We start from the raw sequence: 27,305 nt of genomic DNA, 5'->3' as shown, positions 1-27,305 counted from the left end.
AGGGTTATAGGGGTCTACGTTAATTATGGAAATAGCGCTGACACGACTTTCCAGATTCCCTAATTGCTTGTCTAAGAGAGTAGTAATTTCTCCTGCCTCGTAATTACGATCTACCAGCGGGATCATGGAGCTTCTACCTTCTCCTCCTAGGAGTCTCCTCAGAGAGTTCAGTGAGGATGTGGTTCCGGCAGAGCTTTGTGGATCTTTCAGAAAGATCAACACATCTTCCTCTCGGAGCTCCGCATCTATTTTCTCGCCTGACAGAATTATCACCGGCTCTTGACCTATCATGACATGGTTCTGGGGAGCCGCGGGACTATGCGTTTCTAACGGGGTAAAAGGAATTGGGTTTGGAGTCCTTTCAGCCCCTAACGGTCTCGTCCTTCTCCCACACTGCAACATGCTGTTCAGTGGGCGATCTCCCCACGCCTCTCATGGGCACCTGAGAAGGGGTTTGTGCATGGAGAAACAGGTTCCACTGTGCTGGCCGAACCGAGTCAGGGGGATTCGGTGGGGGTGCAGGGAATCTGTTCTCGGAACCGGGGCTGATGGGGAATTCTTCACGGAGCGCTGGATATAACGGAGGCACGCTCGGCACTGGTGGATCCTCATCCTATGAGGACGAGATTTCAACCGCAGCTCTCCTTCGGTACATTTCCGCTTGGAGCTCCGTGACTCCCAGTCGGTTGCATAACGCCTGTCTCATTTCAATTGCCTCATTTTTGCTTCTAGATAAGAAGTATATTATTCTACCACTAACCTGTTGAACCATGAACTCGGCCATCGTAGAGTACATAGCTCCTGGGTCACATCGGAACTGTCCGACTCCGAATGGAGTCAGGACTAAAGCTTCCGGTCCAGCTGGGAGTTGCTCCAGCAATCCCAAAAGAATCTCATACTGTTCTTCTCTTGTGAGACTTGTGGGGTTTTCCCAACAGCACCATGCTACTTGACTGAAAGCGGGGTTGCTGCGCTGTTCTCCCAAAAGCACCAAATCTCCCACTAACGGAAAAACATGAGCACTTCTCACTTGGGTTTCAGCATTCGGACAGCGCTCAGCCGCTGCTCGAGCTGTTCCTGCTTCATTCTGAAAGTTTTGATTACAAGACACTGCTAAAATGCCCTGCGGTTCGCCTTGATATGTGGCTATCTCTCCGGTTACAAATCTCACGTTAAGGAGAATATTCTCCGGTTTTACTGTTAAAGATCTATATGCCATGGCTGGTTAAGAGTTTTTCTTATTTTTATTCATTTATTTGCTTTCTACGTCTTATTTTTTATTCTTATTCTTTATTTTTATTTATTTATTGTCTAGTTTATCCTTGGCTTTTCTTGCGTCGGAAAGCCGTAATTTCTTCATACCTTTTCTTTTAAGTTAGTCGTCCGTACTCCCTGTTTCTTTCTTTTTCGAGAAACTGGTGCGGTTTTCACTCTACTCCAAGGTTATAAGCGTATTAGGTCCATAGTGCGCAAGCTTTTATCAGCCTAGAAAACAGTTCTACTTCGGTGAGTCCGTTATCTAATATTTGACCTTCACTCTTGCCCCCATCCGTTGGGCGCCATGTCGCGAGCGTGTCTTTTTCTGTCGGTTCCTTTTGTCCCACCTCTTCTGCTGATGGCTGGGTCGGACACTTCTTCACCTTCTGCCCAGTTTTACTCGCAGAAGCAAGTTCTGTTCCGTTATCTCTGCGTCCCTTCTGTGGACCTCGTTTCTTGCCACAGTTTTTGACCTGCAGGAACTTGCAACAGTGTAATTGGAGCAGGCAGCCGCTAATGTCTGTGCTTCTGTTTACGTTGCTCATCAGAATAAACAAAGCATCCGTTAATCTCGAAAGATGAATGGTGTCATGGCGATCACTAAGCATTAACCCACAAAACGTAGAAGAGATCTGATTACACCTTCGGTTCAGCTGTGAGAAGTCCAGACGTGGCTTGTTAGCTGTTTCAAATGGATCTGGAAGCTATATGCTAAACGCCGTTAGCTTAGAGATGTTTATTGTTTTGTTCATCTTCACAAAGATGTGTTAGATCATCTATAGTGATATCTAAATCCCTAGGTTTTACATTGTTAGCTTAAATCGCTGAGATACAACTCTGGGTAATGGCAGGAGATGGGGTTCTTGCCCTCCAGCTAGTGTGGATGTGTGCAGCTACCCGATGAAAACAATCTTTTTCAATGGGTTTCTACATCTGCTAGATGTTCAGAATCAGAAATCAAAAAAACTTTTATTGTCACTGCATAAGAATGCAATGAAATATACCATCGGTTCAACCAGGACCCGGAAGTTGAATCCAGGACAACTGTTCCCAGTCGTGGCTGACTGAGGTTGTAAGCCTCGCCCTCCCATGTAACCAAATAGGGCACTTTCTAGGTCTTAGCAGTTGATTCAGATAGTTCTTACTTTACTGCTGCATGTTCAAATACTCATTTAGCTAATATGTATCGGTGTAATGATCTATTTCTGTGTGTTGCTCTGTAAACAACCAGCGAGCTAACGGCTAATACTCATGCAGTCATGAGCAAAGCGTATTTTCAACGTTTCAAAAAGTTTTAGTGCGCTGTGCAAAGATTTGCCTTAACATTTTCATTCATCATTACCAACTTTGTGTAAGATGGTTATTGACATCACTTCTGATGCACCCAGGTCAGATCTGACTGGAATGATTTAATGTTCCTACTAAAATACCTCAATAATACTAGACTGTTGACTGTGTGAACGTTTCTAAGAAGAGGGTTACTTGAACTGCTGAGAAATTTAGAAGGCTGGATTTGTTTTAAAATGAAAGCAGTTGGGTCTATTCTGACCATAAGGATAAGAAGAACTGTATCATCTCATCATCCTCAGTAGAGTCGCCCCCTCTTGTTTGGACCGGGACCAAGGTGCATTCATGTTCTGATACCTGGTCTATCGCAGCGGTGAAGATAAAGGGAACACAAACTTGTTGAGGTTAGGACAGTAACAGTGTAAAACATGATGATACTTCCCTTTGTTTCTGTTTACCTGCATGCATAGAAACCACTCTGTTTTGTTATTGATCACATTTTTTCTGAGACAGAGATGATGTTTCTAACAACCGTTTCTCATTTGGCTAAAAGAAGATTATCAGAAACTGAGTCTCTAGAGAAGGCTCTCCAGGGAAACATGGGCTCCATTTTCCCAACATATTTTATTAAAATTTTACCACACTCATCTGTGGTGACATTTGATTTTCCAGCATCAAGAGAAATGATCCCTGCTGACCTGCAGCCCTCGAGGCTTGTTAGTTTGGATAAATGGCTGCAAACACGCCTGACGTTAACGCTCCCCGAGGAGTCTTGTTGATGCTGATCCAAGCCATCAGCAAGAGTGAGAAAACAAGCTGATCTGTTAAGTGTGCCCACAGGCGCCGTGGGACTACTCACCCACCTGGATTCACACGCCGCTCGGCGTCACTGGGCCTGACCTGAGAGGTGGTCCACCTGACAGACAGAAAGCCGTGTGGGACTGTGACAGTTGTGGGCTGCGTTCAGAGAGAAGAGAAACCTCATCGCAGGTGAGATGTGGCTGATCTGCCCACATGTCAGAGCTCAGAGCCAGGCGACTAAATTAAGAGCATCAGTGAGTGATTAAATAAAAGGCTCCGCTCACCTCCACACAAATGGGAATTGATTGAAGATCGCTCTCAAGCTGAATTGCATACAGAGCTTTATTTCATCTCTCTCAACCCTCTCCTCCTTCCTGCTCATCCGCTCTTCACTGCAGTTCCATCCTCTTCTCTTCAAATTCCTTGTTCAGCCATTTTCTTCTCTTTTCCTCCCCTCTTTGATCATTCATCCTCTTTCCTCCTCTCCATTCTCGTTTCCTTATTTCTTCTCACCCAAGCACATCATCCCTCCTTTATGCCTCATCCCTTATTTCTTCCTTATCATCTTGTCCTCCCTCTATCCTACTTTTTGTTATGCCCGTGTTCATCTTCTCTCTTTCTTCCATAAACCTGATGTTTTTTTCATCTTCTCCTTCATGCATGACTTTTCATCCTTTAGTTTTATATTTCTCTCCTGATTCAAAGAGTTTTCTTATTCATTGGCTCGTCGTTTTGTTTTCTTTCCACCTTTTTTCTCCTCATTTTAATCTTCTAATCCTCCTTTTTTCTGTCCCAATTCTTTATTTTCAGTTTTTCCTTCCTTCCTTCCTTCCTTCCTTCCTTCCGTCCTCCCTCCCTCCCTCCCTCCTTCCTTCCTTCCTTCCTTCCTTCCTTCCTCCCTTCCTTCCTTCCTTCCTTCCTTCCTTCCTTCCTTCCTTCCACCCATCCATCTTCTTATCACTTTAGTCCTCTTCTCATTGCTCTTTTCTCCATCTCTATCCCACCATCATTCCTCTCCCTTTCTCCTCATCCTCCCACATTTTTGCTTGTCCAACACCATTCTTTTATCTTCATCCACATTCTTCCTCTTCTTTTCCTTCCCAGCATGTTTTCCCTTCGCTCTTGAATCCCACTCATCTTTCTCCTCACTCAAAAATCTCATCCTCTCTCCAGCTCCTCTTCACGGATCTCTCACTCTTTCCTTTCATCTCTTCTCCCAATAGTCTCTCTCTCTCTCTCTCTCTCTCTCTCTCTCTCTCTCTCTCTCTCTCTCTCTCTCTCTCTCTCTCTCTCTCTCTCTCTCTCTCTTTCTCTCCTCCAACAGCAGAGCATCACTGAACAGCGAAGGCAGCAGCAGCAGAGTCACTCAGCTCGGCATCAACTCGCACCAAAGTGAGACCCTCATTTCTTTTCCTCCCACCTTTTTTTAATTTTTGCATCATTCTTTTTTAATCCCATCTTCTTACTCAGGCTTTTTGGTCATTTCTTCTCTACTTTTGAGCCTTCTTCCTGCTAAACTGATCTCCCTCGGAGTGCAGCAGGATGAGGGTACCATGCATCCCAAATAGCATTTCTGTCCTTGCTCCAACTAGAGCATGTAGCCATATGTTTTCCTGTTTTTGTCTGTTTTTTACATCTCATTGGGAAAAACTAGGCCAATCTTGTGGCTTTTCCTCAGTGTGCCAACCGCTGAGCTCCAATGTGCATGGATTTGATATTTCAAGGTATGACTTTTAAAACAAATAATGCAAATTGTTCATCCAGTGACATAATGTGTATCGGCGTGATGACTGACATCAGGCAGCTCATTCTGTAGGATCATGTATTGTTCCTTGATCAAAGCCATTGTGCGGTAGAGACTGGACAGATGCACCTGTAATTTTTGTTGTGAGGGAGCAAATGTGATTCTTTACAAAACTTGTTTACTTGATGCTCTTTTCTGAGGTCTGCATAAAGAATTTAGCATATTTATTTTGTCTTTTTTCTATTTCACCCGGCACAAACGCATCCTTTCTGCATCAGATGAACTGGAGGTTAAATATTCGAGGATCACAACGTCAGCATGGACTTCTCAGATGAATCCACTCCTGTTGCTGCCACATTTTCAGCCACTTTCCAACCAAACTCTTCTGCGGAGAGTGTCAACCAGACGTCTTCGTCCCTATCCAGACCCCCTTCTCTTCCTCCTCACTCTCAGGTGGCATCTGTATTTATTGTGCTGGTGGTCTCTGTCATCATCCTGGGGACCGTGGTTGGGAATGTGCTGGTTGTGGTGGCCGTGTTCACCAGCCGAGCCCTGAGGGCACCTCAAAACCTCTTCCTGGTGTCTTTGGCTTCAGCAGACATCCTGGTGGCAACGCTGGTCATCCCCTTCTCCTTGGCAAATGAGGTGAGGAGACTTCTCTAATTATTCTGCCTGGAAATATCAGGTGGTTTCAGTACTTCATGCTGGAGTGGTTCATATTTCTTTAGGGATTAAAGCAGTTTTAAACATTCCTTCAATAAAAAACTGTGCCTTAAGATGGATGAACCCTCTGCGCCATCACTTGGCTTCTCTAGGGCCCAATCTCAATACTTGCACTGCGCTCTGCGGTCTTCAGCAAAGTGCACTGGGAGAAAGTGTGCTGCAAGGCTTCGAGTGTGTAGAAGACAAGTGTGCAAATAATTGCAGAATTGAGACGGGGAGCATTGCATCATCAACCGCAATGCATGCCGGGATTCTGGTCGCTGTGATAATTTTTTTTTTATAAACCTTTATTAACAACTTTGAAACAAACAACCAAACATTTGTTTGAAAATTGCTGCTTTGTCTAAAAGTTTCAGAGCATTAACTAATCATCCTAAATTTAACAACTTTCATTAGATAATATATATTTTCAAAAATGGTACTTGAGCCTTTTCTCCTGCAGCAATGGTTTGTGGGCAATACCCTTCAGGTGCGGATCAAGGATGCAAAAGGGGTGTGACCAACTTCCACACCTGAGAATCGGGACACCCTAAGCACTCGCACCCCTGGTCAGGATCGCGCAATTGAAGGGCAGAATGGTGGAAATGTGAGTATTGGAATTGGGCCTAGGGGTGAACTGAAGTCCAGTGGGTGATTCCCATCAACGCCATCTTGGCCGTGTCATGAATCTCCTCCCTTCCATGAAGGTGGGGACTGAACATTGATTTCCATCACACTCTGAACCAATTTAGCTATGAGCTAACTGAGCTAATCGAAGCCAACAGAGGTTGGCAGGTGCTTTTAGCCAGAAAACCATGATTGAGCAACTCTGCCACCCTCAGCCTTCTAGGCTGCATTTTTTATGCAAGGCTGAGGCTGAGGCCTTCCCTGGGGCAAGCGGGACACACTGTTAGCATCAGCACCGGTGGCTCATCTGACAACTGTCAATCAAAAGGACACACCCTTATGTTTTTATCATTTTAAGCTTTACTTACATCTGGATGAGTTACAAAAAATCTCCCCCTTAGAGTTGTTACAGCTAAAATGCTTTTTGAACCAGTCTAAACTTGTTTCATTCTGCTGTGAAGGTGCTATTTGTAACATGGCAGTCAATGGGAACTTGCTGGCCTGGCCTGCCAGACTCGTCCTCTGTTTAATTCTGCACAGAGAAAGAGTCTGGTAACTCACTGACAGAGAGGCACATGAGGGGCGGGACTAGCCAGCTCAAAAATAACCAATCAAAACAAAGATGGAAATGCTGACTGTACCAGGCTACGCTGTAGTTTTTTAGCTGTAGACAAAAATGGCGTCTGGCAAAAGCGCAATCATTGTTTCTTTAGAAGAAAGGCTTTTAGCACTTCACCTTGATGTTTTAAAGACGTTTCCAAGTCATTTAGACCAGAAAAGAGCTGCAGCAAACGCAGCTTCAGTCGGCATGTTTATGAGAAACTCAGGGTTGCGGTGTGTGACGTACGCTACTCAGCGCTGATTGGCTCGGTTAGAATTCTCAGGGGATGGGGTTACTTGAACAGGAGAGTTCCCAGACCCTTTCTTTGTGCAGAATTAAACAGAGGAGGAGTCTAGCAGGCCAGGCTAGGAACTTGCTTCTTTCTGGAGCCAGCCCCTAGTGGATGAGGGAGGCACTGCAGGATTTGTTTCCTCTGAGTGAGTCCAAAAAAAAAAAAAAAAAAAGGATTAACAAGAAATGAGCTCCAGCTATACGAACACTATGGAAGTAAATACTGTTCAGATTAAAACCTCAGAGAGATTAAGCCAGTTATTCTAAGAAACAACCACTCACCTTCATGTAGCTCTGATTTGCATTAATCCATCACAAGTGATTAAAACAGTGGGGAACAACTCAGCTACATGGACTAATGATGCTAGTTTGAAACAGGTAAAATAGTTAAAACCAAAGAAATAGGTAAGAATCAAGGATAAATTAACTCTTAGGGTCGAGTGTTACATTTAAATTGCAAATATCTACTGACTCACTCTAATTAAATGTTACTTACATTCCACTTTCTTGTTTTCCAAAAATGATCAAAAGTTTTATGGTTTGTTTGATCTTTAGTGCCATAGTGTGAGACGATAACCCACTCACTAATTTTCTTATTGCTGGGTAGGGTCTCAGGGAGCTGGTGTCTGACTCCAACAGTTATTGGGTGAGTGGTGGGGGACACCCTGGACAGGTCTCAGTCCATCACAGGGACACAGAGACAAATAACCAGATAAACTCACTCACACCTACAATTAGAGTCTAACCTGACATGCATGTTTTTGGAGGGAAACTCAGAGAAAACCCATGAGTGTGTGGAGGAGAACATGCTAACTGCATGCAGAAAGGCTATGGCCGGGATTCAAACCTACAGACTTCTTGCTGTTAAGCAACACCATGCAGTTAATCAGACAATTACATCCATAATGATTTGAGGGGATAAACCTCCAAATGACTCATTATTGATCAAATAAAAACATCTCAGAATGTAGCTTAAAAACACATCACAGCAAGATATTGAAAAGTCTGTGAGAAGCAAAAAACAGAGCATTTCTGATCCGCTGGCTCATAATTTCTTTAATTCTTTTTTACATTTCGTCAGTTAATATAGTGATGTCATGTTCTGGGTGAGCTGTCTGACCCAAGACATGAAGAATCACACATTGAGAATAAGGTAACCAAAAATAATATTAATTTTTATTTTAGAACAATAAGGGGAAACTAAGGACGCTACTCCAAACGGGAACAGGAAGGGACCAGAATGGTCAGAGACCAGGGGCTGGTGAGGGTGTAATAGGTCAGGTCTGGAAGTGAGGAAGTAGCTGGGTCTGTGGAACGAGGTGGAGGCGGGCAGGTGACAGTAGTAGAAATCCAGGAGGAATGCTGGGAGGCTGGCGGACGGTGGAGAGCAGAGGCCAGGGGGTTCTGAACGACATGTCTAGTAAACAACTCCAGGCGAAGGCAGGTAATCCAACGGTGGGATCATCCTAGGTGAGAGTATCAACCGGCGCTGGAGTTGTGTCACACCGCTCTGATTAGGGAGATCAGGATCAGCGGTGGCTCTCCGACACACCCACCTGCAACACAAGCCTGGGAAAAAACTGTAGCATGCATGATATTCTAGGGATGATCAGGGCAGACCGTGACAGTACCCTCCCACAAGGGACGCCACCCGGCGGCCCAGCAGAGGAGAAGGAGGCGGAGGAGGAGGCACAATGGGAAGCCTCGAAGTCCCAGATGAGGGAGACGTCGTCAATCCAGGAACCAGGGATCCATTGACGGTGCTCAGGTCCATACCCCTCCCAGTCCACAAGGTACTGACAACCAAGGCCACATGCACGGACATCCAGGATGTGGTGGACCCAGTAGCAGAGGCCGCCATCAGCAAGGCGGATCGGTGGGGGAGGGTCAGCAGGAGGGCACAGGGGGCTAGAGACAACAGGCTTCAAGAGGGAGACATGGAACACAGGGTGCACTTTCATAGACGGGGGCAAGGACAGACAAACTGAGACAGGACCAAGGACAGCAGAGACGGGAAAAGGACCAATGTAGTGGGGAGAGAACTTCTTGTTGGAGCCTCAGAGTTTAATGTCCCGAGAGGAGAGCCAGATCATCTATCCAGGAGCGTAGGCCGGTGCCGGATGGCTGTGGCGATCCGTGAGCCTGCAGTTGAGATCAGCCCTGCGATGGAGAGCCGCATGAGTCAGATTCCAGGTGCGCCTGGCCCAGTGGAGGAACTGAGGGACTGTGGAGGGGGTAGAAGAGTCAGAGGGAAACAGAGGGGGCTGATACCCCCGGGAAATCTCAAACGGGGACTGACCTGTGGAGGAGGAGGTGTGGGAGTTGTAGGCATATTCCATCCATGGCAGCTGCGAACTCCAACCAGAGGGGTTTGAGGTGCAGACGCATCAGAGCATAGCCTCTAGTTCCTGGTTCATGCACTCACACTGGCCGTTGGTCTGTGGGTAGAATCCGGAGATGAGGGAGACCCGAGCCCCCAACTGTGCGGCAATTCTGCCCAGACGCGGGATACGAACTGGGGACCCCGGTCAGAGAGGATCTCGGTTGGGATGCCATGTAAACGGAACACATGTATTATGAGCAGGTTAGCGGTCTTGGCTGAGGAGGGAAGGGACTTCAGCGGGACTAGGTGACAGCCCTTAGAGAATCGGTTGACTATGGTGAGGATGACGGTGAAACCCTTGGAGGTGGGTAGACCAGTTACAAAGTCACAGGCGATATGAGACCAGGGACAAGGAGGGACCGGCAAGGGCTGGAGAAGGCCTTGAGGGGACTGGTTGTTACTCTTATACCTGGCACAGACCTGACAGGTGCTGACATACTCCTTAACATCCCTATACAGGGATGGCCACCAGAAGGTCCTACGGATGAGGGTCATGGTTCTGCCAAGGCCAGGATGGAGGGAGAATCCTGCTGTGTGCGCCCAATGTATCAGGGAGCCGCGAGAACTGGAAGGAACATAAATTTTATGTGGAGGACCGGTACCTGGTCTCGTTCCACACGTTGAGCCTCCAAATCCTTGTTGGTGATATCCCAAGAGATTGAGCTGACTATGCAGGAGGCGGGTAGGATGGTAATGGGTTCTGCATCCTTATCCGAGGCGTACTGGTGGGAGAGGGCATCGGGCTTGACATTCTTCAATCCGGGTCTGAAAGAAATGATAAAGTTGAAGTGGGAGAAAAACAACGACCAGCGGTAGTGACGAGGTCTTAGTCTCTTAGCCTCCTTTAGATATGCCAGGTTCTTGTGATCAGTCCATATTATTATGGGGTGTTCTGCTCCTTCCAACCAATGGCGCCACTCCTCCAATGCCATCTTTATGGCCAACAATTCCCAATCCTCCACGCCATATTTTTGCTCGGCGGAGATAAGGCGACAGGAGAAAAAGGCGGTGGGATGGAGGCAGTGATCTGTGGGAGAGACCTGAGAAAGAACAGCACCCACCTCGGTGTCTGAGGCATCAACCTCCAGGGTGAACTGTAATGTGGTGTCAGGGTGTGTGAGTATGGGTGCTTGGGTGAAACTGGTCTTGAGGGCGTGGAACGCGTGGTCGGCCTCCTGGGACCACAGAAAGGGTCTTTTGACTGAGGTGAGTTGGGTGATGGGCGTGGTAATCTGACTGTAGTTCCTAATGAAGCGGCGATAGAAATGAGCAAAACCCAAGAATTGTTGCAACTGCTTGCGTATAGATGGGGTTGGCCATGTCTGAACTGCACCAATCTTGTTGGGATCCGTCTTCAGCCGTCCACTCTCCAAAACAAAACCCAGGAACTTGACGGAGGAGGTGTGAAACTCACATTTCTCGGCCTTGACGTACAAACAGTTTTTGAGCAGTCATTGAAGCACAGCTCGGACATGTTGACGGACATGTTTCACCGGAGAATGTATCAGGTTGTGGGGATTCAGCGACCCGGAAACTAGCCCCAAGCTGCGGGACCGGAAGTGACGGCGGGTACGGAGCTACGGAAGTAGCGGTAGGTGGTGGTGTAGCATTTAGCTACATCTGGCGTAAAGCGATGTTGAGCTGGAATAGGCGTTGATTTGTGGCGGACAACTGTCCGAGCACAGTGTGGATGGAAACCTCATGTTTAGCCAAAGGTGTTAGCGATCGCGGGCGGAAGTGATTCTTCCATGGGGACAGTCTTTTGGCCGGTTGATTCTGTCATGTTATGGGTGAGCTGTCTGACCCAAGACATGAAGGATAAGGTAAGCAAAAATAATAGGGAGAGATGTAAACTCACTGTGACAAGTGATTAGTACAAAAAGTAACAATTTACATTTTTTTTTCAAGAGAAAGAAAACAAAAGCAAACCGCAATCATCATAAATGAGTAAATGGTGCAAATTGTCAGGAGGCATCATCTAGTGATTATTCATTTTATTAAAGCTTTTAACCAAAGTTTTAAATGCTTGATTCAATGGTTAATCTGTTCTTAATAAACTGAAGACAAAAAAAACCCTGTTACTAAACATGCATGTCCACGGAAAAATGAAGACTGATAAACTCCTGATTTAACTGCTATCACAAAAACTCCAACTGTCTCTCTGTGTGAACAGTTTGCAGATCCATTCAGGCGTAAGATTGACTCATTTTCACCTTGTCTTTTAGACCCAATTCCCTCATCACTTTTTTATTTATTTCATAGATTATTTGAAATTGAACTCTCTTCAGACTTCCCTGCTGCTTTTAACACAGCAGTGGTGAAGCCCCATTTTAACAACTACCTGCACCCAATTTACCATTTTTATGTAAATTTTTATAAAAGCTTGTTATTATTCAATAAATATTGTTTTTATATAACAATGGTATTTTAGAAAAGAATCAATCTGGATTTAAGTAAATGATTTAGGAAGGAATCTGGACTCACACAAGCTCTCAGTCCAAGTGCTACTGGATCTAAGTGCAGCCTTTGACACTGTAGATCACCAAATACTTTTAAATAGATTGCAACATCTGGGTTGCCTGTCTGGCACTGTGCTGAACTGGTTCTGCTCCCATCTCACAGACAGAAAGCTATGGAAACATGTTCCTCACAGATCCACGAGGCTAGGGTGCTCCCCAAGGCTCCATTTTAGGCCCTATACGTTTTAACTTGTACATACTGCCACTTGGGGTCATCAAGATGGTAAATGGCCTGTATTTGGTAAAGCGCCTTCTAGAGTCTTGGAACCCCCCAAGGCACTTTACAGCACAATCAGTCATTCACCCATTCACGCACACATCCACACACTGATGGGGACAGGGGCGCAGATAGGATTTTCAAACTGGGGGGAAAAAGTTCTAATGTACTCTCCCCCAAACACACACACACACACACACACACACACACACACACACACACACACACACACACACACACACACACAAACTATTGCAAGCGCCTTAACTAGAGCTCAGTCAGTTTGTGTAATCTCATCCAACGGTTTACGTAAAAACTAACACTTTTATATACGTGTTTGAAGCCATTATGCTGTGGAACGCTGGCAACAAAGCTCTGCCTGGTCAACACTATAAATGATAAATGATCCGCACTTGTACAGCACCTCTCAGAGTAAGGACTCCAAAGCGCTTTACACTACATTGTATCATTCATCCATTCACACACATTCACACACTGATGGTGATGAGCTACGATGTAGCCACAGCTGCCCTGGGGCGCACTGACAGTCACGCCCCACTGTTTAATTCAGTCATTTGTTATTCTCCCAATCAATTAAAACTAACTAATCAAAACCTCATGCTTTATGCAAAACATTACATGATTTTCAGCATACCAATCTTTACAGAAAAAAACTACACATAAAATATATTTAAAAACAAAATTCACTTATCACTTAGAGCAGTAGTTCCCAAACTTTTCAGCCTGACCAACAGATGTTCCTTCTTACCTTCGTATTTTTACATTATTTATAAATTTTCATTATATTTGGAACGTTTTAATTTATATATAAATATATAAATCTCTTTTTAAATTTTATATTTTACTTTTTTTATGATTATGTGGCACACTTGACTTCCATATAAACGCATTGGCATCTGCCTCTTTTTTACGGCTTTTTTTTTACATTGTCGCTACGTCTGTCACGTTTGCGGTGTTTTACCATCATTTCTACATCCATCACGTCCCAAAGAAGGTTAAACCAACATCAAACCCAACGTTTGGAGCTTGTAAACTCCACACACACACACCAGCTGTATGATGCTGCAGCAGCTCAATCTTCTCGGCTGGATGAGTGAATTTCTTCATCAGAGTCAATATTCTGCTTCATAATCAGAGTCAGTCATTAACAGACAAAGTGATCAGTCAACAAAGTCCAGACCTGCAGGCAATTATACGTTTTATCTAATATTTGTGCTGTTCATGTTGCGCACATCTCCTCCTCTCCCCGACTGGGAGCCTCTCGGCTGGAGGCATTTTTCAAGCTCTAAAAACACCCAAACTTTGCTCAGCCTGAAGGTCCCACATCTCCATTATCTTCTGGAGTAAAGTAGTAACTTCATGAAGGATCATATTTGTAGATGAGACTTGTTAAAGTCAGCAATGAGGCTTTGGCGCTTATAACGAGTAAGTCCCAACACTGACAACAACATACTGAAACTAGAACCAGCATGCATAAACAGACAGATCGGTCCCGCCTACTTACACTGTTGGTCTTTTTTAAATATGCAGTAATCGTTGCTTGCCTTTTCGCTTCATCCTGCATCCTAGCAGCAACCACTTTGATGTCTCTTGAGTCAGTGTTTGTTTATGTCATGCTGCATTCATTATAATTGGAAAAAGGAGCTTCAAGCACTTAACCTCCGATTTTGTTTTCTTTCTGGCCTTAGTTGGGGGGACAGATCGGGGTTGATCTGAATCTGGGGGGACAGATCTCCCCTTCCCCCACCTTATCTGTGCGCCTGGGTGGGGATGAGCTATGAGCCAGCTCAGTGGCCTAGTGGTTGAGTGTCCACCCTGAGACTGGGAGATCAGGGTTTGATTCCTGGTCGGGTCATACCAAAGACTTAGAAAAAATGGGACCCAATGCCTCCCTGCTTGACAATCAGCATTAAGGGGCTGGATTGGGGGGTTAAACCATCAAATGGTTCCCGAGCGCGGCTGTGTCTGCAGCTCACCGCTCCCCTAGGGGATGGGTCAAATGCGGAAAACAAATGTCGCACACACATCAGTGTGTGTGACAACTAATGGGACGTTAACTTTATGTAGCCACAGCTGCCCTGGGACACACTGACAGTGGCGAGGCTGCCAAGCACAGGCACCACCGGTCCCTCTTCTCTCTCTTGAGCCAACACTGAGATTTGAAAGCATGCCTTTATTCCAGTCTTTTAGACTTTTGCACTGCCCTGCTTTCTGGTCTTCTTGAGAAGAACCTGTCTAGCCTTCAACTGCTACAAAACTCTGCTGCCCATGTGCTGACTAAGACCAGGAAGTGGGCACATATTACACCTATTTTAAAATCACTGTGTTGGCTCCCAGTGGGTCACAGAATCTACTTAAAAAATCTTTTAATGGGGTTTAAATGCCTAAACAGTCTTAGGCCTTCTTATCTTACAGAGCTGCTTTTAACTTATGAACCTTCGCAGAACCTGAGGTCCTCTTGCACTGGTCTTCTACTGAAAACAAGAGAGAGAACACAGGACTATGGAGAAGCCCCTTTCCAACATTATGGATCCCATCTGTGGAACACCTGAGGGCCGCGGAGAGCAGGCTCAACACCCATCCTTTTAGCTGTGTCTCCCAACCTGGCTCCTCTGTGCTCAGCCCATAGTGCTCATGGTACATTACTTTCAATCAAATCAAATCAAATCAAAGACACTTTATTAATCCCAGAGGGAAATTAGAGTTTCAGTACACACAATTCAGAGATCAGACTTACATGGGCAAGACGCATGACAAGAACTGGTGACTGTGGTCATTCGCAACCCTGAGTCGCGCTACCTTAATAGAGTTAAGAGGGTTTACATGAGGATTGGTTCAGGTGGAGGGAAAAACAAGGCACTTCAGAGTTACTCTCCATAGGGAGGGCAGTTTTGCTCTGCAAAAAAACACCTCAGACAGATATGCAACAGACTTCAGACATTACACAACATAAGTGTCCACTAGGTGGGGTGGTGGGTTGGAACTATCCCCACTTCCGTTCCTGCAGCCACGATAAGCAGCGCATGTCACCTCAGTGTGGATAGGGGGAGGAGCATTGAGGGTTGGAGGGTTGCAGTGACCCTGGAACGTTTCAGCGGCCTTCCCGCAGTCCCGCCCAGGCTGGGAAAGGAGACAGAGTTGTGTTGCCATAGCGACGGCACATTCCACATATCTTCTGAGGGGGGAGTTTTAGTTATAGTCTTGCAGGCTCAAGGGCGCCAGATTCCGAATAGAAATTGTTTCATTATTGACATTATAATTATTATTTTTGTATTTTCAAGTGAATGCGTGTGTGTGTGTGTGTGTGTGTGTGTGTGTGTGTGTGTGTGTATGGTGGGGGGGGCTGTACTTATTTTGGCGGGGTCATATTAGTGTTTAGTATGAAAAGTGCTTTATGGATAAAATAAATTGATTGATTGATTTCAGGTAACACAAGCCTAAACTTAGCAGATCTCTGTAAGCTGAATGCAGGTGTTTTTGTTACCTGGGGCTAACATGAATGTGGAGGCTAGAGTTTCAGACAACACCCATGGAGACGTTTTATTCTTCACAACAGCTCAGAGGGCCTGTGACTTAACAATTCAGATTTACATGGAAATATCAGGCATCATACAAAACTTCACCAGAAGTCAGAGATTTATTATAATATACGTGCAGCAGGAATTGAGTAAAATGATTAATTATTAACAGAAACATAACTAATCAGATCCATGAATTCCTATTTAATTTTATATGAAATTGTTGTATTTTTTATTTAACCTATGTTGAATTTGTTTTGGGTGTAATGCAAGCAAAAGATCATAAAATCCACTTTTAAATCAGTGGTGTGGACTTCACATCTGCAGACTGGTTCTGCTGATCTTCACCACTTGGTGAGATCCAAGTTAGAGCCCCTCCAGTTTGCCTACCAGAGCGACACTGGGATTGATGACGCCATCATCTACCTGCTACAGACAGCTCTGTCTCACCTGGAGAAACCTGGCAGCACAGTGAGAATCACATTCTTTGAATCTGGGGATTTCAACACCGAACCACCTGTGTAAGGCCAAAGAGCTGGTCTCACCCATAACATCTCCCTAACGCCGGTGAATGTCCTGGGTGTTAACCTGAACAGGGAACTGGACTCAGAACACAGATGTATGTTACAGGAAAGGTCAGAGCAGACTGAGGAAGCTCAGGCCAGGAGGTGAATGACAGGTGAATGCTAATTATATTAACATCTATGTTTGAAATCCGCCATGCATGCGTGCATCTCAGCAGCACTGCAGATCTCCTTCAGCATCAGACTGCTGCACCTTAGAGGCAACGCAGGTCATCTTTCCTGCAGCCATCAGACTGTTAAACCAGAAAAACTAATCCCAAAGAACATAAATATAAATGCAATATAATATTACTACTATATTTTGTTGAAAGTTTTGCTAATCAATTTTAAAAAGAGAATAACCTCAATAGTGTAAATTTTAGTGTGAAGTGGGATGTTAACATCCAACTATGTTCAGGTGTCTGAGAGGAAGATACTTCTGCTGCAGCTACTTTAATTACATTTTTGTGCTATCTTTATGTTGTTTCTGCTTGTGCGTCCTTCACATATGAAACAGATTTTATGCCTTATTATCTCATCTCATATAAAAGGATTAATATAAAAAATAAATTATGAACAATTTCAATGCAAAACAATGCACAAGGGTGTGATGGAAATTTTCCACATAATGATGGAAATGTGTGAAGAGCAGCTTACATGATGCATTCATTTAGCTGCTGGAGGAGCTCTGGGGTGTGTTTATGGGTTTGTGGATCAGTGAGAGTGTTTTCCATCACATGATAACCTGAGCTTAAAGTCTGCAGCATTCAGAGGAGGCTCATGAATAAAACACGGTGACTTACATGAAGCTTACATCTCTCCCTCAAGCTCTCTGAATACATGACAACATGAGCGATTACATTATTACACGAAACAAAAAAACATAATTTGCATATTTTCATCTTTTTTTTTTACAGTTAATCTGTTTTGATTCTGAACCAACTTCCAGTGGCCTTCTTCTCTTCTGTACTCATTTGATGGTGCAGTTTCACCTCTAAATTCATAAGTCAAATCTGAATTTCTGCATGAAGATGAATGATAAGAATGATGTTGAACATTTTTCACTGGAACATTAGAATAGAATAGAATAGAAAGTTTCTTTGTTGTCCCTCAGTGGGAAACTTTTGGTATAATAGCTGAAAAGTAGATTCACAGCATCAAATCAGATAATTTAGTTCTTTTATTTCATTTTATGATTTAGTGATTGTTTAAGTCTAGATTTCTTTTAGATTGTTATTTAGGGTTCATGTCTTCCTTCATGTTTCCAGGTGAAGTGACTGGTTGAGATGCCTCAACTGTGTACTTATGTTATAAAAACTCTCGGTTTTTATAACAAAAACAAAATTTTGTGTTGTTGTGAGCTGTTGTTTTCTACACCACAGTGTCTGTTTTGTTTTTTATATTACATAGAGTTTCATGCACCGAGCTTGCAGTGGATCCTACTTTTAAGTTGATGTAACAGATACATCTCAGTAAATTAGAATATTGTCAAAAATGACTTTAGTTCCAATAAATCAATTCATAAATGTGAAACTCACATACAGTACCACCAGTTCATTGCATATAGTCCTATTGTTTAGGTGTTTATTTACAGCGTCCAGCTAATGGAGACCCACATGCTGGATGCTGAAAACTACATCCATATACAACCTCCATGCACAAACTCAACAAAATCACAGGCTGATCGCCCCCAGATACTGCAATGATGCAGCTATTCATGCAAATTGTGCCCCAAGCAAATATAGAGTACATGAATCGCTGCATAACTGCAATGTCTGGGGGTGACCAGACTGTGATCTTGCTGAGGTTGTGGAAGCCAAGACTGCTTTTACAACAATATTCAACATCTGCTTTGTTGCATCTCGTGTCTTTAACACTTTTCTCAACAAAACCCTATCCATATAGAGTTTGCTTGTTTGCTGGCCAGTCAAGCACAACTACACATGCTGCAGGTCTCAAGCAACATTTTAAATGGTAAATGGCCTTCTTAGGGTTCTACAGCCCCCCAAGGAGCTTCACAAGAAATTCAGTCACTCACCCATTCACACGCTGGTGACGATGAGCTACAATGTAGCCACAGCTGCCCTGGGGCGCACTGACAGATGCAAGGCCTGCCCAACAAAGAGCATGTCTACAGAGGTCTAACAGCTGAAGGTCTTCAGTCCAGCTCCGGAAAACAAAAATGGTGCCATCTGGCCCAGCCACCTCCAGCATGTAAGATGCTTCTGATTGTTTCTCTGGTTCAGGAGTGAATTAGGACACCTGCAGCCCGAGTTCTGACTCCAGTCCAGTTCTCATTATCCTCTCCCAAATATCCCACTTGCATCACAATCCTCTCCAGGCTACGGCCATCCTTGTTGATTGAGCTCCTTTTTTATCTTGGTATTTCCTTCCAACTTCCCAATAATACAATTGGATACAGCTCTCAATATAGTCTAGCTCCTTTAGCACTGACCTCCCACATTTGTGTCCAAAACCATGGCAAGCTCTCTGGACAAGTGTCACGTCTGCAGTCTTACACACGACTGTGTAGCCTACTGGCCCAGACGGAGACAGCAGGAATATTACAGTATTTAGTAGATTTGAGTGAGACTCCATGAGGCCACACTATGTAACAATTCCACTGTATTCCAATTATCTGTGACAATGATTTTGAGGTTTCCATCAACAATGAGCTGAAATCACCATAATTAGAAGAACTGAACACTTGGTATCCATTTGGCAGTCACCGATTGTGCAAGTTGTCCCACTTAATAAAGGAGAGAGGTCTGTAATGGATACACTTCAACTGTGAGAGACATAATGTAAAAGGAATTTTTAAAGAAATTTATTGTGCAAATGTGCAAAAAAATAAGATTTTGGTCAATAACAAAAGTTCACCTCAGCACTTTGTAATATAACCTTAGTTGGCAATGACAGAGGTCAAACATACTGTAGGTCTTTACCAGGTTTGCACACACTGTAGCAGGTATTTTGGCCCCTTTTGCCATGCAGATCTTCTCTAGAGCTGTGATGTTGCTGAGCAACACAGAGTTTCAATTTCCTGCACATATTCTCTATTGGATTGAAGTAGGGAGACTGACCAATCCAGAAACTTGCCATGCAATTCCATCATTGTCCGTGTAGTTTGTTTGGGGTCATAGTCCTGCTGGAAGATCCATCCATGTTTCATCTTCATTGGAGTTATTGATGGAAGGTGTTTTTGTCCAAAAATCTCATGATACATGGCTTCATTCATCATTTCTTTAATATAGATCAGTTATCTTGTTCCCTTAGCAGAAAAGCATCCTCAAAGTATAATGTTTTAACCTTCATGGTTCACTAAGGGGGCTGCGCAGTGGTTGGAGCTGTTTCCTTGCAGCAAGAAGGTCCTGGGTTCGCTTTCCGGCCTGGGGTCTTTCTGCATGGAGTTTGCGTGTTCTCCCTGTGCATGCATCGGTTCTCTCCTGGTACTCCGGCTTCCTCCCACAGTCCAAAAACATGACTGTTAGGTTAACTGGTCCGTCTAAATTGTCCTTAGGTGTGAGTGTGTGTGCATGGTTGTTTGTCCTGTGTCTCTGTGTTGCCCTGCGATGGACTGGCTCTCTGTCCAGGCTGTACCCCGCCTGACTGCCCATTGACCGCTGGAGATAGGCACCAGCCCCCCCCCCCCCCCCCCCCCCCCCCCGCGACCCTACGTGGACAAGTGGGTTCAGAAAATGGGTGGATGGGTTCACAAAGGGGTATGGTATTTTTGGGATGCAACCCAGCATTCATCTCCCTCCAAACTCAGCAGGTGGCATCAATGAATTTTATTTTGGACTCATCTGACCACATGAGATGATTTCAATCCTCCTCTGGATCATCCAGATGGTCTTTGGCAAACTTTAGACAGGACCAATTCCCTCATGTACTGTAGTTCTGGGTGGTTTCCTCACTGTTCTCAAGACCATTTGTACCCTACCGGGTGAGATCTAGCGTGTAACTACATGTCAAGGGAATTTGTCAGCAATGTTTTATTTTTTCCATTTTCTAATAATTGTTCCCATTGCTCTTCTAACCAAACTGCTTGCATTTTGTAGACTGGCTAATCCAAGTCTTACAGTACAGGTGTTCAATATTGGTGTTCCCTGATAGCTCTCTGGTCTTGGCCATGGTGGAGGTTGGAGTCTGACAGTATGAAGGTTTGGATCAATGCCTTTTATGCAGATAATGAGTTTTTCTTTTATGCGTGATGCGTGTGGGCGGAGCACTGGTACTGAATACAGATAGTAAGGAGGAAAGAATAGTTTCTTAAAGATATGACAGGAGGGTCAGAGCTCTTGTTTGTTTGTGAGTGCTATGTATAAGATGGATTGACCACTACCACCCACAGGTGATGCAATGTTTTTAAACAGGTTTGATTTTTTAACATGAGAGTGGAACCAGCCCCTAGCAGATGACAGAGGAACTGCAATTTTTGTCACTTACTTGTTTCCAGTCTCGGCCCCACTCCATGTCCCAATTTCAGTTTGTGTCCTCGTCCCAACCAAGTTTTCCCTTTACCAGGCAGTTTACCATTTTGTCTAATCTGCTCACCTCCAGTATAATTAGTTCATTGTTTGAATGCTGCAAAGCATTCTAACTATAGTGATCCTGTTTCTCTTTATAGTTTATCATTCTGCTTCCGTACGTTTTTTGGCATTTAACTACTTCCACAATTCTTCAAGTATTTACACAATTTTGGTATCAAAATGCTCAGCTCGTTCAGCTTATGCCGGTAATGACTTTTGGTATTAAAATATTTTATACTTTTTGACATATTCAGCTTTTTCTGTGATTTTTGGTCTCATTGAAATGAATGGGGTTGTTCAATTTTCAGCTAAATCCTATCACTTTTTTGAACTCTTACTCTTATAGGTTAACTTTAACCTAGATACTTCATTCAAGTTTCAACAACTCATAAGACGTTCAGCTATTACTGGTAAAAAAATCTTTTTGATATCTATTACAGTTTTTCTAAAATGACAGGTAGAAGTTGAGGTACGGCTTGAGATTTTCAGAAAAAAATCACAAAAATTAAATTGGGCAGAGATAGGAGCAAAGACCCTCCCTTGCTCCATTTCTGGCATTGTCCTGTGAAAACCGTAAATCTGATTGAAATGAGATGCATGCTGGCTTGCAGCTAACAGATACACCTTCGTTTTGAGCTATAAATCATGAATGTACTCCAAACATTGTGGCCGTACGATTCATTTCTTTGAGAATATTCACCTGAACCTGAAAATTCCACACTAACTTTTGACCTTCACATTTTCTGGAAACAACTCTTTCCAACACCCAGACCGTTTGGAGTACCGAAACAAATAATATCTCAAAAAGTAGGAATTTTTCTCAGCTTTTCAGAATGGGTTTCATTTTGTCCTTAAGTGTTACATTTTTTTTCTACAAGCCTCAGAAGGAGGAAAGACCCTGATTCTGGCTGTGTCTCAATTCAGGGTCTGCATCCTTCGAAGGACCCAGCCCACTCGGCCGACGTGGGCTGCGTCCTCCGTCGGCCGGGTAGACCGGATGTTAACGGCTGTGAATTTGGACAGGACTAGCCTTCATGAACTCCCTCCGCGAACGTTCCGTCGCCTAGCAACCGTGGAACCGCTGGGCAGAAGGGAGAAGGAACTTTAAACGATGGAGCTCAACGTTTTATTTAGCTTTTAACCCCCAGAAACCCAAATTTAGAAAACAACTGCAAAATCTTTATTTAACCTTTCACATGTTGTTCTAGGCCAGATAAACGGGCCTATTTACACATTTTAACAGCCAATAGTGTTGCAGAACTTAACAATAGGACCTATTAGCAATGTAAATGTGGTTTTAAAAAGAAAAAAAATGGGGAAGGTTTATTCTTGTAGACTTAAATCTGATGTTGTAATGTTACAACCGTGGGTCTCTGGGGGTTAATCATTTCCTTGACTGTTGGAGAGCTAATTCAGAGAAAATACTTTAGACAAGCTGAGCCTGAGCAAAGATGTGATAATAGTTTTTAATACTTTCTAAGGGTCTTAATTTGACCAAAACCGATTTATCACCTTTTAAGACTTTAAGACAGCGGATACCCTGTAATATTGAACAATTCTCATTTGTAAACAAAAATAAAATTCAAGAGTTTAATGCAGAACTGATTTTATTTAGATATTTCTTTTATATGTACATGTTTAATCTTTATTAACCATTTTTTCTAGCAAAGTAAAAAGCTGTCAAAGTTATTCCTTCTCTCCTGGGCCCTCTGCTGCTCTGCCTCCATCTGCAGCTTCATGTCCTCCCTGATCAGATCCAGAAGCTGGTCATCGCTGGCACCTTCCCCTGGATGCCCATTTTCTCCAGAATAGTCTTAACAAACATGTAAGAAAAGAAACAGGAAGAGAAAAGAGGACAACGGGTTATTCATTTCATGTTTTCGCAGAAAAAATAAACTCAAACGAGTTTTTAAAATATGAGATGTTATTGTACCTCCATGCCACAGCCGCCGAATACTTTGCTCCGGTGATCATGTGGTCCATCTCCGCCCTAAGCTTAAGAAATTCCCTGGTTTTCTCTTTTGTTCCTAAAATACAAACTTCTATTAAAATCAGGGGGAAAACGTAGCGGGAGAAATACGACACCGAGCGCGGCCGAACATACGAGCCGAGACAGCAATACAAGCACTTTTACTGTAACATTTCTAACTAAAATAACGTTCATGTATCAAAAAAAAAGTCCTTAACCTAACAGTTTTCAAGTTTATACTGACATTTATATGCGCAATCCTCTCCGACAGCTCCCGCTTCACTGTCCGCCATTGTTTTTAAGTTTTTCTGCTGGCCGGCCCGCAAGGCATCTTGGGAAATGCTACCTGTTGAAGGATACACCCGACCCATCCTTCATTCAGACGAAAAGAAGGCCGCATTCGTCGACCGCATTTGAAGGAGTCTTCGAATTGGGACAGGCCTAGTCGCGGTGCAGTGACGTAACCGGCCGACGAATCCGGCCGACGTAGGATGCAGACCCTGAATTGAGACACAGCCTCTGTCTTATTGAAACCATGTTAAAGAAACTGAGATTTTCGGCTTCAGACAGCTAAAATGTTCTCATCATTGCTTCTAGACAATTCATGGTAGGCACACAAAAATTCACACAGATGATCACCAAGGCCTTCTGCCGGTCACACTATTTGAATTTTTCCAGTAGGTGCAGCAGTTTTTGAATGGCGATGAGACGTTTCAGAGGTCTGAAATGACATCTGAGCACTGTTAATTGCATGATTTATGAAATCTTGAAACAAAAATTTCCACCGACCACATCTTTTATAGTAAACTAATAATTTTCTCAAATTTAGTAGGTTTGTTAGTCAGCTTCAGTGTGCTGTCTTCAGTTTTGCTGTAAGTTTTATGATGTTGGTGCTACAAACCTCACAAGGAGCACTGTGCCAGCTTTCCTCCATATTAGAGAAGGCTTGTGTGGCTCACAAACAGCTGAAATATTCTCCTCATATCTTCTAGAAGATTCATGGTAGGAACACAAAACTTCACACAGATAACCACCAAAGCCTTCTGTTACTCACGCTTTTTGAATTGTCAAATCGGAGCTGTACAATTCAAATGGCGATGCGTTCTTTCAGAGCTGCAAGCTGAAATCTGAGTGAGCAGACGAGCGTAACCACATACAGCTCGCTCGTTAACTGTTTTTTTTTTTTTTTTTTTTTTTTTTACCGTGTCCTGTCTGGCTGTGAAGCAAGCAGAATTGATGTCTGAATGCTGGTGACAAGCCTTACAGATTTATTCTCAGGTGGAGCATCAAAGCGTTTGCTTTTAATGTCACGCCTGATACTTACACTCGGGAGGAGGCTGAAATATCCCCCTGCCAAATGCCGTTGAATGTGCTCACTCCCAAGGCCCTAAGTGTGTGTTTGTGTGGAATGTCGTCAGTGGAAGTGTATAAGGTGCAAATAAAATTGGGGGGCAGGTTGCCACAGGAATGCGGAAATGGGGTCCATACCCGCACTCCCTGACTTGCCCACCCCCAAGGTCCTATGTGTATGTTTGTGTGATGATGTGAGGGAGCAGGAGGAGAGAAATATGCGGGGATGGGGAGGAATGGCTGGTTGGGCTTAGCCCTCCAGGGAGCCAGCTCCCCTACTGGCCCCAATAGGCACCTCTGTTGTCAAACTGCCACCCAGGGCATGGAGACCCCAGCCCATCCTGCCAGGGCCCAAAGCAGCAGTATGACAGAGCCTCACGGAGTCCGAGGGCACCAACCCAGCCCCATCCCAGCAGAATATCTATGCCCACCCCTGCATTTGCACAACTTCCAGAATATATAAGACATGGGACATCCAGGTAAGGTTTGGTCCTCCCCGTCCTGGACCTCCCCCTCCCCTGTGATGGAACGGCAGAGGAGCCAAGGTCTATCTGATGCCCCCGAACCCGGGCCAGGCACTGCTGCGTGTTCCTGCCTTGTTCCCGGCAGCATACAAGTCAGGACCCGACCCCCAAGGCCCCGCCCAGATCCCCACACGGGGCCGGCCACCCCCGAGCCCCCAGGCCCCCACCCAGACCCGCCCAGGGGTATTGCAGCCGCCAGGCAGTGACCTATGGCCGCCGCCAAGATCCCCAAGGGGCCCCACTCACAACCGCCAGCAGTCCACCCCCCCGAGGCAACCCAAGCACCTCCAGAGGGGGGCAACAGCCCCCCAGTCCCAGACACCCCCAGTGAACCCACCTCCAGGGAACATCCGGATACTCCAAACTCAGACCCCCCCCCCCCACCCACCCACCCACACCATCCCGCAGGACAACATCAATGGCCCCCCCACCCTCGCTATGTGATGGAACCGATCAAAGGAGCCCAGAGAGATTCATCTGAAGTGGAAGCAGAGGCTATATCAAGTGCAATATGATCTAACAAAAGATTTCTATACTGGTTAATGCAGAGAGTTTCTCTATTTTTCCAATTCAAGAGGATAGTTTTCTTAGCGATGCACATGGCAGTCAGAACCACGTGAACCAAAGATGTTGCAATCGGGACATCGTGCAGCTGTCCCAGTAAACAAAGAGAGGGGGAAGTTGGGATATGACATTTCAGACATTTTGACAGATCCTCACATACTCGACCCCAAAATTCCTGGACAGGTGGGCAGGACCACAGTGCATGAATGTAATTGTCAGGAATGTTGTTTGTGCAGTGTGTACAGGTGTCAGACGACACAAACCCCATCTTGAACATCCGATGACCTGTATAGTGTACTCTGTGTAGAATTTTGTACTGAATTAATTGTAAATTGGGGTGTCTGATCATTTTAAAAGTTTTTAAACAAGTTTGGGACCAGAAGCCCTGGTCAAAGCTAACTGATAGATCCACCTCCCATTTTTCAATAGGAATTGCAATTTTATCGTCTATTTTGGACAGTGTCTTATATACTTTAGACAGTAGTTTGGGGGGTTGAGATTATAAAAGTCTAATACCCTTGGTGGTGTTTGTAATTCTATTTTATTGAGCTTAAATTTTTGTTTGACTACAGATTTAATTTGGTGATATTCTATAAAGCTATTCTTATCCATTCCGAATTGGAAGACTATTTGATTAAATGGGATGAAGTCCAATCCTTCATATATGTGTTCCAGGTATAGGATTCCTTTATTTTTCCAGTCCGGAAGGTTCATCATTTTGTTGTTTTGCAAAATGTCAGGATTGTTCCAGATAGGTGTGCGTCTGCATGGTACTAGTGAAGACTCTGTCATTTTAAGATACTCCCACCATGCTGTCAGAGAAGTGCTGATACTAATACTTTTAAAGCTTTCATGTTTTCTTATGCTTGAGCTAATAAATGGTAAGTCTGAAAGCTCTATCGTATTGCAAAGTGTCTGTTCTATATCTAACCAGGACTCATCTAATGGGTTATCTTGCAAACATCTTGGTATATATTGCAGCCTGTTGGCTAAGAAGTAATAATAAAAGTTGGGTAAATCCAGTCCTCCTCTGTCTTTGGTCTTCTGAAGCGTTTTTAGGCTAATTCGTGGAGGTTTATCCTGCCAAAGGAATTTAGTAATTGAGGAGTCCAGAGATTTAAACCAGTCAGCTGGAGGTTTGTTTGGGATCATCGAGAATAAGTAATTTATTCTGGGTAAGACCATCATTTTAATTGTAGCAACTCTCCCCATGAGTGATATTGGTAAGGATTTCCATCTTGCAAGATCATCTTCCACTTTCCTTAAAAGTGGGATGTAGTTTAGTTTGGTTAGATCTGCTAACTTGGGAGAGATATTAATTCCCAGGTATGTGATATTCCCTGACTCCAATTGTGTATTAAGCAAATTGACAAATGAGAAATTAATTGGTAGAACTGTGGATTTTAACCAGTTTATAGAGTAATCTGAAACTCTTGAAAAAGAGTTTATCAGTTCTATTGCTTGGGAGAGAGAGGATTGAGAATTCTGGAGAAAGAGTAAAACATCATCTGCATAAAGACTGATCTTATGTTCTATTTTCTTACACTTTATCCCTTTAATGTCTGTTGTTTGCCTAATTGCTGCTGCTAGTGGTTCGATAAAGATAGCAAATAGTGAGGGGGAGAGTGGGCATCCCTGCCTGGTCCCCCTCTGAAGACAGAAGCTAGCTGATATTTGGTCCTTCGTCCTGACACGTGCTATTGGTGAACTGTATAATGTTTGTAGCCAGTTTATGAAGAAGTTCCCAAAGCCAAACTTATGTAAAGTTGCAAATAAGAACTTCCAGTTAAATCTATCAAAAGCTTTTTCTGCATCTAGAGAAAATATACTAGTTT

General features: G+C 44.1%; 1 protein-coding gene across 2 annotated transcripts in view; it reads left to right on the top strand.

The window, feature by feature from the left end:
* The first annotated feature begins 4,165 nt into the window (after nt 1–4,165).
* LOC107373463 (alpha-2Db adrenergic receptor) overlaps nt 4,166–27,305 on the top strand; it is a 30,197-nt gene continuing 7,057 nt past the window's right edge. Inside the window, exons 1-2 of one of the 2 annotated variants that reach the window (XM_054732497.2) lie at nt 4,166–4,737; nt 5,368–5,734. In XM_054732497.2, coding sequence (XP_054588472.1) covers nt 5,408–5,734 — 327 coding nt within the window. In that variant the 5' untranslated portion in view covers nt 4,166–4,737; nt 5,368–5,407. Of the gene's footprint in view, nt 5,070–5,367; nt 5,735–27,305 lie in introns of both variants that reach the window. The other variant, XM_054732496.2, reaches the window with a different exon arrangement.

Source organism: Nothobranchius furzeri, chromosome 9 (genome assembly GCF_043380555.1).
Source record: "Nothobranchius furzeri strain GRZ-AD chromosome 9, NfurGRZ-RIMD1, whole genome shotgun sequence".
NCBI lineage: Eukaryota > Metazoa > Chordata > Actinopteri > Cyprinodontiformes > Nothobranchiidae > Nothobranchius > Nothobranchius furzeri.
This window is presented reverse-complemented; position numbering and strand designations above follow the sequence as displayed.